The 14,496-nt window shown below is 35.7% G+C and overlaps 1 protein-coding gene across 2 annotated transcripts in view; it reads right to left on the bottom strand.

Annotated features, from left to right (window-relative positions):
* LOC109326630 (protein DDB_G0276689) overlaps nucleotides 1–14,496 on the bottom strand; it is a 33,225-nt gene that overhangs the window by 15,161 nt on the left and 3,568 nt on the right. The window contains exons 3-18 of one of the 2 annotated variants that reach the window (XM_019559343.1): nucleotides 13,577–13,855; nucleotides 13,267–13,434; nucleotides 12,951–13,166; nucleotides 12,280–12,374; nucleotides 11,315–11,489; nucleotides 8,699–9,123; nucleotides 8,127–8,250; nucleotides 6,414–6,488; nucleotides 6,236–6,307; nucleotides 5,905–6,042; nucleotides 4,932–5,085; nucleotides 4,465–4,832; nucleotides 3,456–3,919; nucleotides 1,813–2,151; nucleotides 1,108–1,332; nucleotides 693–783 (exon numbers count right to left, since the gene is read on the bottom strand). In XM_019559343.1, the coding sequence (XP_019414888.1) occupies nucleotides 693–783; nucleotides 1,108–1,332; nucleotides 1,813–2,151; nucleotides 3,456–3,919; nucleotides 4,465–4,832; nucleotides 4,932–5,085; nucleotides 5,905–6,042; nucleotides 6,236–6,307; nucleotides 6,414–6,488; nucleotides 8,127–8,250; nucleotides 8,699–9,123; nucleotides 11,315–11,489; nucleotides 12,280–12,374; nucleotides 12,951–13,166; nucleotides 13,267–13,434; nucleotides 13,577–13,855 (3,408 nt within the window). Of the gene's footprint in view, nucleotides 1–692; nucleotides 784–1,107; nucleotides 1,333–1,812; nucleotides 2,152–3,455; nucleotides 3,920–4,464; nucleotides 4,833–4,931; nucleotides 5,086–5,904; nucleotides 6,043–6,235; nucleotides 6,308–6,413; nucleotides 6,489–8,126; nucleotides 8,251–8,698; nucleotides 9,124–11,314; nucleotides 11,490–12,279; nucleotides 12,375–12,950; nucleotides 13,167–13,266; nucleotides 13,435–13,576; nucleotides 13,856–14,496 lie in introns of those variants that run through there. The other variant, XM_019559344.1, reaches the window with a different exon arrangement.

Here is a 14,496-nt window from a genome sequence, read left to right as displayed (position 1 = left end):
ACCATGAAAAAAGATAAAGAAAGAAAATAGAGAAGATATTCTTGAACAAAATTAAGATTCTGAAATGTAATTTTATTGAATTGATATCAACAAAGGGGATCCCTATTTATAGGAAACAGAACAGAGGCCAAAAGGGAGGTGATGAACTACTCACGCCCTATAACTAACTAGAAAACAGTTACTGAATAATCAGTAACAGTTAGAGCTAAACCAGAACATGTGTTACAATTGAAACTAAGTTTCAATTTTACACGTGATCTCTAATAATACAATAATGAAATCATAAGATAATTCCAATTTTATAGTGTCCTGACTCCAAGTTTTCAAAAAAGTCCCTAAAATATATCAAGCAAGCAAAAATACCTAAAGAGGGGAAAAGATTAGTAGTTTGTTTCATTTGGTAACAAACCAAAATACTCAGTAGCAAAACTTGGTCTTTTGCATGAACAGGTTTGTACTCGAGTGACATTGACTTATTGCAATGCTTGACCAAGATGTATCCAATGTCATTTGATAGTAAAATTTAAAAATATATATATAGAGTAACACCTTCGCATGCCCAACAAGTACCAAAACCCTAAACAAGTACCTGTAGGGAAACCATTTAAGATCACCCATGCATCATACCATAGTGCAAATATTTTTATAAAAATATAGTACTTAAAGAAAGAATAAGTGAATAACTCCAGCACCTCCTTCCTAATAGAATCATTCTCAAGCAGATGACAGCTGCACATAGTGAGGACGTCCAAAGCAGCATCTAGTTCCCAAGAATGCAGACACCTATTGTATAAATTTGAAAATTGAGAGTGACATCACATTCACGGGCAGGGGAAATATCAGATAATACAAATTAATAATAATTATAACCACAATAGAAATGAAAAGAAAGAATTAAAACTGTTAGCTGGATACCCAGGAATGGTATGCTCCCTCATGCAACACCCCTTGACATCAAGACAATGCACATACCCAGTTTACCTTATACTGAAATTTAATTTAATTATGAAAAATAAAGGAGGCAAGGATTGAATTTCTGATCATTAGGTTGGAGGCTTTGGTAAACTTGATCCCCCCAAAATCATGAAAATGAAATGATTTACACACCTTAGGGCAAGTCTAGCTGCCAGCAGTTTGTCCTTCAACCTTAGGCAATACTGCCAACTGTTGCCCCACATATTATGTCCCCCATATCCTTGGCGCTGCGTAGAATTTGAATGGAACTCTTCTGCACGTTCAATTAGTAACTGAAGAAGCTGATCAGATGCACCATTACGTAGAAAGCGATCCGAAAGTGCAAGAGCATCCATTAGCTTTCCATCATCAATTAGCCTATAATAGAAGACAAAAGAACGCTATAATATGTAAATTGCAAAAAAATACAGGAGGTAATTATTTAAGGCCCCAAAGCTAATGGACCAAGAAAATACAAGAATATACAGAAACTAGATGCAGACGATGATTCATAAAATCCGGTGTTTTCTACTCATTCCCATTGTCTGTCTAAAACAACACCATGAATTAATAAAAAGGTCTAACAAATGAAAGATGATTTAAAGTCGAGGCAACTGAATCAGTAATATGTCAATGTTTAAATAATGCAAGGTCAAGATAACAATGAATGAAGCTAAGTTACAAGTAAACAATCATTAATCACTAATGTAAGTAAAATTCATCAAATAGTGTACGCATACATCTTGTTTGCTTGATTACAGCACGATTGCAACATGCCAATACAAGTGTGATGAAACATAATGAGCCAAACAAAATAATAGTAAAATACTATAATTTGGACAATTTCAACTGTAATACCGTTCTACTGCCTTCTCATATGGTTCTTCATTATCCCAATCAAAAGAAAGGAAAACTGTGGTGTCAATTTGTGAAGGTTCAGATTTTGAGGAATCATGCCATAAGTCTGCCGCTTCAACCCCTTGGTTATTCAGGTCTGTCAGAGTTACAGGGATAGTATTGCTACTAACAATGTCATCAACGTCTGACTCTGTCTCAGTGTCATGCTCACGAATTCTCTTAATAGAAGTTCTGGCTTCCAGGTTGTCATTATCGTTTGTTTGATTAGCAGTTACAGCAAATTCTGAAACTCGATGGAGGTTAGTTTGCATTTGTATCCATCTGTTTAAAGTTGGGAACCTGTGAATCAGGAGAAAAGGTTAAACTAATTATTTATTAATACTGATTACTGAGCATACAACCCCTGCAACTTAATTACTTTTCAAAAAAGAATTTATAAAGGTAACAATGAGAAGCACAAAGGGGGAAATTGTCATTAAAAAGAGTGTCCCCCCTAAAAAATCTTGTGGAAATTTCTAGCATTATTGCCCATCCATTCGAGCAGAAACAGCACAAAGTGGGCACATCTTCTTAACTAAAATTATTTCCTTCTACCAAAGCCTCAAAATTGGGTGGACAAAAACTGTCCCAAAGAGGGCCCAAAAACCCATTGCTCATGACAGAAAAACGAAAATGATAATTCCTTACTTCCATACACTTTAAATGCTTAGTTTTGTATTAATAGTTTTACCATTATAGATGTGTAATTTTATGAAAAGATTTTTCTTTTAAAAACTTGATAAAAATATAAAAAATGACATCATAACCTCCTAAGATAGTTCTTTAATGATACTTATAACATACAAGTTGCAAACAGGTAGATAAATAATATTATTCATATCAATGAATAAAAAGGGTGTCCTAGTGCATGAAGCTCCCACCTGGTGAGGTTTGAGGAAAGTGTACGTGAGCAACCTTAGTGCCTTACCCCTAAAAGCAGCGAGACTACTTCTAGGAATTGAACATGTAACCTCCAGGTCACAAGCCAACAACCTTAGTGTTTCACCATGGCTCACAATCCCCAGTGATTATTTTTGAATAATTCTTTGATTATCTAACCCATATATGTTTTCAAAAACAGTAAGTTATACATAAGAAAATACATATTTATGAAAAATCTCTTGAGAAAAGAAAAGAAAATATTATCAATATGAATAAAAGTTGTAAACTCCCTCCGTCCTTTTTATAGGACCAATAGGACCCTTCGAGAAATTAGTTTTGGTCCTTTTTATAGGACTCTTCATGGAACTTTGGGTACATTAATTACACTTTTTAAAAAAATAATCCTTATTTAGTGGAAAGAGAAATCATTAATTGTGTGGAAAGAGAATAAGAATGAGTCAGAATAATAAAGGGTAATTCTGAAAAAATGCATCCAATGGTGGTTAATTTAATGTTAATAACTATGTTAACCAAGTTCCCTAATTCATGTGAAACTACTGAAAAGGATCCTATAAAAGGGACCGGGGGGAGTATTAATGAACAAGTATCCAAGACAATATTAAGAGACAGTGTAATTGATTGCTCGCTTTAAATAGTTCAAAGATATGTGTATATATGAAAAAGCCAAGTGCCGACCAATACATGTGAATAGGATACACTACCTTTCAGATTGATCAAGAGCAAACTCATAAAACAACCGATCAGTATCCGGAGCCTGCACTAATTCATCATTCAAGGAGCTTGAAATCGAAGAGCTACTGCTGCTATACAGTATACTACTCCCAAATACACATGCTAAGACAGCCCTCACTGGGGATATTTTTGCTAGATGTTTCACCACATCCAACTGGAGAGGGTATAAAGACACTCCAGGTGTTGCTGAAGAACGGCTGAAGCAATTAGGCTTTGCATCTTTAGACGAGGGGGAGAGTACTTTATTTTCAGAGCTGCTCTTAGGGAAAGTAGGAACTACTGGAATGCATGCCCATCCATGCCCAGATCGTGGAGGGTAAACTGGAGGCACACATGCAGAAATCACTTCATGCACAAAATCAGCACACATAATTTCAGCTACCTTCCCAGCTGCATCAGTGCTCCCTCTTTCAAAAACAAGACGGGTCAAAAGCTGCAAAATAGAACAGTAAAATAAACAGTGGTTAAACAAGAGCAATACATTATCATCACATATAAAATTTTGATGAAGATTTCCAAATGGCTAAAAAATGAGAATTGATGCACAAGGCTTTGCTGTTAAGGGGTTTGGGAAGGATAAAATCTGTGAGTAGAAACCATGAACTCAGGTCACAAGGAAACCTTATCGTTGAGCTAGGCTTACCCACCTCTATCTCCAAAACCCTAACTAACTAGCTTGTGTGTGCACGCACATGCATGTCGTAAAATGCGGGTGGATGGGTGGGTTCCAATGGTTGGGTAAAGGAAATTACAAATATATTGTCACTTATGGACATATTTAATAAAAAATATTTTTTTGTTTCTTTATCAAAAAAAGTAACAGGCACTTGTCCCAAAATTTTGCATATTTCTTGTGTTTTCAACAGTTGCGGTGCAAAGAGGTAAAAGAAATAAATGATTAAGATGCTCACAACCATGATAACTGTTGTGTCTAAAATCAAATACTGCCAAATAATTCAAATATTTTGAGAACCTTACATCTTTAGGCCACTCATACACGACAGAGAAAAAGTTAAAATCATGAGTAGTATCGGTCCCATCAACTATATCTCCAATTGCAGCAACATGAAGAATGAATTCTGACAGATATGTCATATGTTTGGTACTCAAGGGGGCAAACATTCTCTTTCCAGAATCCTTAATGTCATAAACAGCAGACTGCAGGCCAGTTTCTTCGCCACTTGAACTTAAAGGTGTTTGTTTAACAACTCTTAATCCAAGTCCAAGTACAATGTCCTTGTCACTGTTGTAAATAACACCTCGACCAGAATATAATCCTTCACCTCTACTAGTACTTAGTTCAGTTTCTTCATCAGCAACAGCTCTTGCAAGGTTATGAAGCTTACCTATGATTAGGTTTAGAAACATGTTATAATAAAAAAGAATACATCCTATTGCAAAATACCAATGCGATTAACATTCCTAAAGGAAAAAGAAAGATGTACCGCTCAGAAACTGTCGCTTGCCCATATGAGCATCTTCAATCATCTGATGTAGCAAAGCAAGAGCACGGTCCCTTTGCTCTTGTCGATGGGACTCTTTGGATGATGTGATGGCAATTTCCCCAGATAGGATTGCCTGAACACTTGGAGAATTGTCCTGGAGGAGCATATAACAAACATCATTACCGAGATCTCAGCATTTCCATATAGTCTTTTTTTCAGTACATCATTTGTACACATGCTAATAGCAGCACAGAAGTAAAGATGGAACCAGATTAGTGTACAATTTGGGAGAGTCTTCAATAGTCAATAAATCATGTTCACTCAACAGCCCAAAAATGATTTTCAACCCTGAAAACATCCTATTATGTAATATTCCATTGGCTTTGGAACATGTACAAGTTACAGCCCCACCTCTATCTTGGACAAAAATTTGCATTGCCCACCGACAAAGCAAGTATTGAACTATAACTGTGTCAGCAAAGCTATAATACTACGTCAAACAGCCACATAAAAACTTAAGAAGGCCAAAAAAAAAATTATCTGCATGCATATTCATCTTATTGGGAATAACAGATGGCATAATGTAAAACTCAGAAAACAAAGAGAGAGATTGAGAGATAGAGAGAGAGTGAGAGGAAGATAATGAGAATGGAACAACTCTGATTTCTATTTCTCAAAAGTGTAATTACAATAGTAGCAAAAGCTACTTATATATAGGGGCTTGAGCAGTAACAACAAACTGTCAGCTCACCATTTTACAATCTAACAACTCACCTAACCGATCAACAGAATTAATAATAAACTAAACCAATATAACAAAGCTCTTAATACAATATTCTAATACATAATATCATAATAATATAGTTGGCTTGCGCCGATACTTAAAATTAAAAAGGGGGATTATAGCTTGAAAAGGACAAACAGGTTTTCCAGAAAAGACCTCTATACAAATAAATAATATTGAAGTTCTAACCTGCTCCAAGAACTCGTGTAGGCGCTTCAGAAGACGCCGTGACACAGAAATTATTCCAACTTCAAGGATCTGATCCCAATAAGTGGAGCCAACTTTAGGAGATCCTCCAGGATATATCTCAGATAACATTGTTTGGGCCTGAATATTGCATGAACAATAAAGAACATAATATTTAGTCAAACTGTTTTGATGAGATTTTTTTTTAAAAGCAAAGGGAAATATATTTTGTCCTACTCATTTTTTGCTCTTTCTTTCTTCCCTCACTGAACTAAGTTCTTTTGTTGGGGGAAAATTGGGTCATTGGAATCTATTGAATAAAGGATCGCAGTACCTGGTTAAGTAGTTGCCGAGACATCTGTGCAGCCTTGGCGGAAGTGGCAGCAACATCAATGCAAAGAAGTATCTAGCAATAAATACATATTCTCAGAACCAACCATATATGAAGTATTATTTTTTCTCAGTAGAAATGATCAGGTCTAAATTACTCTCCTGTCATTTTAGGCACTTACAGTAGCCAGAGGTCCCAACTGGGAGCGTAAAGAGGAAAAATCAAGATCTTGTATACGAGACACAACATCATCTACCTGCATGTAGAAGGAAAAATATATTATCCTTCCTAACAGGCAATCAGAAATCATTAAGCACATATAATGATTAGAAAAATTGCCAATCATGCAATAGTAAAATTGAAAAAACTATAGTAATTAAAAAAACTATATTTATCAAATAAAACATGAGAAAGGGTACATAACGTTTTTGCCAAATAATATGTGAAGAGCACATATAATGATTAGAAAAATTGCCAATCATGCACTACTTTTGGTTTCAACCAGATCACAAAAATTCTAGCACAAATGATTTGGTAGATCTTCATAAATCTCAAATCACGCTTTCACCTTACTTAGGTGTATACATTCACTTCTTTCTGGATTGCAGTTTGAATTTTCGATGAGCACTGGTTATATCCTACTATGGAGCCATTTTTGTTGGTTAAATATGAAAGGTTTTGGTGGAAGCTAGGAGGCAAAGACTCTGAGGTAATGAAAAGGTTTTGCTTTTTGGTGCATTTGGTTGGAGATCAATATGCACAAGGGTATCTCCTTGCCCTTAAGTCTAACATGGGAGAGGATTACGATTTACCTTCCCTTTCAAGTCAGCCCATGGATTTTTCAAGGGTTAATCCATATCTGATATGCAGCCCACAAACTTCGATACCTTTCCTACAATCAAAGCCTTCCCAAGACTAAGCTTATAATCAAAGCCCTACATTTCTCTACAAATCATCAAACTTAGCTTTTGTTTGGACAGTGGCAATCCGGAAAAATATAGAATTACCACAATTGACATGCAGATTTGGACATCCCATACACCCTTTCTCCGGTTACCAGTGAGTGCAGAAATGCAGGTTCAGTTCAGAAACAATTCACTATTTAGGTGGTGTCTGGTTCGTCCGTTGTATTCATTTTCAATTCATATGTTTTCACTCATAATTACAAATATCAAAACTCTACTTACTCATGGAATAACCTGTTAGGAGTTCTTGGCAAATACTAGGTGTGTCCTTTGACCTCGGAACAATTTATCATAATCGGTTTTAAAGTTTCAGCAAGAATGAGGAGATCAAAACTCTGGTAACTGTAATTTATGCTGTCTCTGCATTATTTTGGTTGGAAGAATGTCCACATTTCCAAGGAAGTCTCTTTGCACTTAAATTTTAGGTGTAGGATTTGGTTTAGGGAATCTAATTGTTGTTCTATAAAAGAGTGTCCTATTGCACAAGACTCCCACAGTCCCACCTAGTGAGGACTGGGGAGAGTAGATGTAAGCAGCCCTAATGTCGCAATAGGATTTGAACCCATGACCTTAAGGTCACAAGGCAAGCAACCTTACTATTGCACCGAGCCTCACCCTCTATCTAGTTGCTATTCTATGTAGGGTTTTCTTAGGAAGCTTCCCTGTCACCTGTGCAGAGATACTGAAAAGATTTGTTGAATTTCTGAGCCTCTTTAATCATTGATTATTATTTTTCTCTACTTTTGGGAATAATTTGCACTCCTCCCCATTAGTATTTTGCTCCTTCTCTCATCTTACCACAAAACAGAATACAAACTTGCAACAAAATCACTCTATCTACCCATTAATGACATTGATATGACAGGAAAAATATGGCAAAGGCATAAGCTCAACAGTTTGAAAACATTTCAATGGAATAAAGAACATACAGATGTTTTTTTGCAGGCACTATCTACCCATTCAGCTAACTCAAGGGTAGCTTTGTCTTCAACAGATAATGAAAATCGATGTACTGCTTCTTCTCCAATATCAAACTTCGCTTTCTGCATGCAACTGCAGAGAAGAAAACACAATCTTAGATTCTTTTTGGACCAACAAAAAGTAATATAGAAATAACGGCATAGGAGGATGGTAAATTTTCGGAAAGAGCTAAAACAATATTATAGAGTAATATACAGCTGTGACATGTTAGTGTAGGTTATTATCTGTTAGTCACCTACTAGAGTAGGTACCATTCTCTTGTATCAGTCATTACTTATAAATAGTAGCTCAATGAATCGGTATAATTAATGAAAACAGAATAACAGATTCAGTTATTATTCTCTCTCTCCCTTCCCTCTCTTTTCTACTTTCATTTGTTTTAGGTTTTCTAATAAAGAACAAAATAAAGAAAACCCGTAACTGAAGTACTGAACATTAGCCCGAAGAACTCTCTAATCCTTAGCAACTCGGTAAGTGAAGGACCAAAGATCATGAAAAGAAAACAGAATAAAAAACTCACAGGTTAAGTAGTTTGGAGGGAGCTGCGCGTAACACTGTCAATGCCTCCTTCCATCTCCACTGGCGTTCAGATAATGGTAGAAGATGCTGCAAAATTGACAAACGCCATTCCCACTCTTCAATGAAACGCTTTGAGATTGAGATTCTCCACTCAAGAGCCTGTCTGCTGGCTGTGCTTACACCCTCATCTAGCATGTTCTCTAATTCAATCACAGATGATGGAATATTGTGGCGCAGTATCTCAAGTAGTAAACCAGTGAAAGATATAACCACTTTATTTCCCCCTTCAATTCTAATTGGATGACCATCTTCCCAATAGCTAGCATTGGATGATTTAGAACCACTCCCTGGTGCTCCACAATGCATCATGTTAACAGAGACACTATCCATATGCAGTAGCGAAATTATGACATTCACCATCAAAATCTGCATCATTGAAAAATCGGTTTACATAAGTATCAAATAACAACAAAGGGTTGCCCAGTGCATAAGGATCCCACCTCCGGTGGGAACTTGAAAGGATAAATGTACATAGCCTTATCCACGCTAGCAGAGAGTCATGACCTTTTCAATTTATAGGGAAGCAACCTTACCATCCTCAAGTATCATATAACAACTAGAAAGAAACAACATTATCACAGTCTTAAACAAGTGATGCCAACACTTAATTTCAACTTAAAGAACAACAACAATTACGCTTGGGTTGGCTACATGGACCGAACAATGCTATAATGCTCTATCACAAATCATGTTCATTGACAAAATATTGATCTAAGTTTTTGTAATTGTTTCGCCCATGGTTTTTCTAAGCCTTCCTCTTCCTCTAAGAATTGGACTAACCTCCATTTGATCTACACTCCTTGCGGCCTATAGGATTTCTATCAGTGTCCTCCACACATGTCCAAACCACCTAAGAAGTGATTCTATCATCTTTTCTGCAATGGGGGAACTTTAACTTTCTCCCTAATGCATTCATTTTTAATCTTATTTTGTCTAGTGTGTTCATTCATCCAACGCAATATTTCATCTCTGCTACATAGAGTTTATTCTCTTGTTGATGTTTCCCCCAACATTTAGTCTTATATAACATTGTAGGTCTTATAGTTATGTGGTAAAACAACTCTTTAAGCTTGAGTAGTATCTTTTTATCATGTATGATACCTGAAGCAATTTGTCATTTCATCGAACCCGCTTGAATCTCATGGTTTACATCTCCGTCAATTTTCTCATTGTCTTGTAATGTTGACCCAAGACATCTAAATCTAATGACTTGTGATATGATATGATCCTGAATCTTTATCTACATAGAAGGGTTTGTTCACCTCTTGCAAAACTTAGATTCCATATACTATGTATCACTTCGACTATACGAAAATCATGGCTTTTAAAGCTTGTCTGCACATTTCAAGCTTCTCATTTTATTCCTCTCTCGAGTCTCCCACTAAAACAATATCGTCCACAAAAACATGCATTGTGGCATTGGTTATTGGATATGCTCAGTAAGCACATCCAAGACCAATATAAACATAAGGATTCAATGTTGATCCTCGGTAGTCTTATGGCAATAGGAGCATCTTCTAAGACTCCTTTTTGTGTTCTCACGTTGGTCTTGACCCCATTACAGATATTCTTAATTGCTTGAATGTAGACAATTCAAACACTTTTGTTCTCTAGAGCTTTCCACAAAATCTCTCTAGGCACCTTATCATATGTCTTCCTAAATCAATGAAGACTATGTACAAATCCCTTTGATTCCTTCGGTATCTCTCCACCAATCGTCGTAGTATGTATATATCCTTCATGGTCGACCTCTCCGACATAAAACCAAATTAATTTTCCGTGGTATTCATCTCTTGTCTAAACCTTCGGGAAATTATCCTCTCCTATAGTTTCATACTCTGGTTCATGAGCTTGACTTCCCTATAGTCTGTGCAATTTTATATATGTCACCCTTGTTCTTATAAGTAGAGATTAAAATACTTCCCCTACACTCATCTTGCATCTTCTTAGACTCCATGATTTCATTAAACAAGTTTGTGAGTCATTTGATGTCATGCTCCTCTAGAACCTTCCAGGCTTCAATAGGTATATTATATGGTCCAACCGTTTTGTCCTTCTCATTCCTTTTTAAAGAAATTAAAAAATATACAAAATGCACACAAAAGAAACCCACTTAAACACGTTTTATAATGATGTATCGCATAATCATACAGCATAATGTTGCTTGACAATTTTAAGAACATCTAGCCAATGTAAGATGGCATATTACATCCTACACAGAATTTTCCCTTACATTTATTTTGTGTGAACTAACTAACAGAAGGAATATTGTCAAGAAAGAGAAAGACAATTAACAAAAGAAACAAGTAAAATATGTAGCACTTATAATTGGTGAGATCTGAGATGTTAGATGTAAGTCAGGGGAAATATATGTGGTAAAAATAGATATTTGACTAGAGCCTAGAGGATAGCTATAACATGTTCAGACTTGTGGGTATAAGATATATGAAAAGAAGTCACTATACACAACTACATCAGGAAAACTGCTTACAATGATTAACAACCCTAAGAAGGCAGCAATATGACAACTTGATAAAATCATGGAAAGGGGAATAACCTTGCGAGGAAGATTACTAATTGCATCAAAATGGTTCTGCAAATCCTTCAAATGGAATAACGGCACATCTCCATGAGTTTCTATTTCATCAGACACATTCCTTTCCATTGCTCCTAAAGCAAGAACAGTCGATTCTAGAGCATATCGCATGTGCATGAGTTCTATATCCTGCTTTCTGCACAAAAAGAATCATGAAGGAAAAACCAACAAAGAAAAGGAGGCTTCAAGAAGAAAATAGACATTGTAGAGTAAATAGATTAAGTATTTGAACACTTCACTTCAAAGAAGTCAAGAACACAGGTATAGCTTTACCAGTCAAGGCCATCTAATTATCTTTTTGCACAAAAGTTGTTGACATGACTGGAAGAAATCAAAAAACAAATCCAATGGTGTATGAAGGGGTGTGTGGTGTGTCATGGAAAATACGTCGTGGACCATAACCTGATGTAGGATTCTTAATCAGAATCCCATCCACTACATGATTGACAAATTATTATAATTAAGAGTCATTCACTCAATATTCTTTTCTTTTATTACTGTTTTGGAGGATATCCTATAATCCTCCCTCCATTTGTATTTTTCTCCTTGGCTCTTCAATAAAGATTCTTTTCCTACCAAAAAACTAAATAGACAGGACATCTAGGAAGCACGGTGGATGTTTATTAAGTGACGGCACTACACATCAAGACCCGAAAAATGTTGAATTCATAGTAAAAACATTTCCAGTTTAACCACTGAAGCTGTTACTTATTAATCACTCTTTAAACACCAATAGCTATATATTTTTAATTCCTTTCCTTGTAATTTTCTCTGAAGAATTAACCTTACAATGCAATATGTCTTATTGCTTAATTAATTAACAAACAAACTAAATACATTAGCCACACAGGAGTAACGTCAGTCTTAAGACCAAGATAACTTTAAAGACCATCACAGAGATAGAAATAAAATTATTATAAGCACACCTCTTCCAGGCTTCCAGAGTAGAAGCAATTGGCTGCATACTGATCATTTCAATGGCTTCCTGGAATTTTATGCCTGGAACAACATCAAATAGTACCTACGAAGATTCTACAGTCATGTCAAGATAATAGAAGGTGATGCTAGCATATTTAAAATTCAAACTTTCCAGTATAATAAATGTCAGATAAATACTAAAATGCTAAACACTACAATTTATCAGTTTATGATATATTTCCCTTAAATAAAAGATGCAACTTTATAGCCCCTACACAATATTTAAGGCTGAGTAACTGCTCTTTATGACTTCACGCATCCACAAAAATATTCTTTCATAATGAATTCTCTGTCATCATAAAATATATATCCACTATGAAAAGCCAAAAGAACTATAATATTGAATTGCACCTGTGAACTTCCATAGATAAGTGATAGTTTTTTACAGACTGTTACCGAATAAAATGAATCTTGTCATGGAAGATCATTTAGGTCAACAAAACACATTATTTTATAATTGTTATTACTTCTAAGTTCTAACATCTAAACAAAATTAAGGCCAGATTAACCCAATCACGCCACTAATTAATTAATGATATGCAATTATAACCCTTTCAAATATAAGAAAGAAATCCAAGCACACTGATTAAAGCACCATAGATTTGAGACAAAGTATTACCCGAAGAGGACTTTGGACTGAAAGTCTTTCCAACACAAAGTTCTCAACAAAATGGTCAGAATAACGATCTTCATCTCCATAAGCTACTTGTTTTTTTCTAGAAAGCAATACTGAGAACTTTGTATTCCAAGACTGGCCAGAATTCACACAGGCAACAAAAGAGGCAAGATCAAGCTGATAACATAAAGTATCACATAGATGCTCCACACAGGACACCTGTCAGAAAATTAAATCATTTTTTTTCCAGCAGAGTTCCAACTATTAAATCATTTAATACCGATAGAGCATATTTCGAAACATGAAAGGTGAAAAATACCTCATCAGATTTATTACCATAAAGAGAAGATTCTTCAAGCCGAATTGCTTGTGACATACTTGTCCAGAGAAGTTGCATTAATTTCCTCCGTGCTGCAATTTTACCAGGCAATAAATCCCAACCCATGGCAGCTACCAAAGGCTGAAGTTGGGGGAACAATTGGAGGACCTGCCAGAGCCAAGAAGCCCAAAAGTTCATATTTGAAAGTAAGGCTGTCTAGGGGGATTTAAATTGGCAGTTCATATAATAACTGATACAATACCAACTTTTATACATGCACAAGGACAGGATACCAAAAATAGGCACATACATTACTAGCTTCCTCCAGGTGACCCCTCTTCACAGCAGACAGGGCAGTATCCATAATACAATCGAGAACGTGTAGTCCAGAAACACGGGCATAATGATACATCTCTGTCTTGCAAGATCTGATTGCCTCATTAAAGAACAATGCCTTGTCATCTATTTGTGTACCATGTTCCAGTTCTGCCAGATATCTTTGAAAACGTACAAGAGGTCGTGGGATGAAGTTTTCAGTTTGAACTCTATCCATTTCGATCTCTTGAGACAACAGCTCGTCATGAATGCTCTGAAGAAAACCATTGATATTTAAGATAGTTAAAAGGGGAGATCGATCCTTTTTACATAAAAACTCCTAAGGAAAAATGATCTGTTGCACATCTTATCAACTATTAGACACTATATTAAATAAAAGAAAGGACTAATCCAGAGATAATAAGACAAAATAGTCGATCCCAATTGATGAGAGCTGAGTATTGATGAACCAATATCTCCAAGTTGGTTTAATGGAGGAAGCAAGAGGGGAACAATGGAAAATTTATTCATGGTTTTCTGTAGAAGAAATTATTGATCAGAAGCCTCAATGCAATAGATTGTCAAGATGTCTTGAAAAACAAAACAAGCAATCCCAGAAATTTGTCTGTGCTTGAGCATCGGTTTAGACTGCTTTGTTAGAAATTAAGCCTCTCAGAATAACAAGTCTCTAAAAGTTTTTATTATTTTGGGCTTTCTTTTTTTCTAACATCCCTTCTTAAGTGATGTCTTTCCAATTACATACATTTTACGTACTTGATTGTGCCACTTTGGCTCTTCCTGGATGTTTACTATTTTACGTCGGAACAAGCAAAGGAGATAAAACAATGTTCTAGAATGGAAGAAATACTCTAACAATGCAGCAATGAAAGTATGTTACTTACCAAAGGTCTTGTT

Source organism: Lupinus angustifolius, chromosome LG14 (genome assembly GCF_001865875.1).
Source record: "Lupinus angustifolius cultivar Tanjil chromosome LG14, LupAngTanjil_v1.0, whole genome shotgun sequence".
Classification (NCBI taxonomy): domain Eukaryota; kingdom Viridiplantae; phylum Streptophyta; class Magnoliopsida; order Fabales; family Fabaceae; genus Lupinus; species Lupinus angustifolius.
This window is presented reverse-complemented; position numbering and strand designations above follow the sequence as displayed.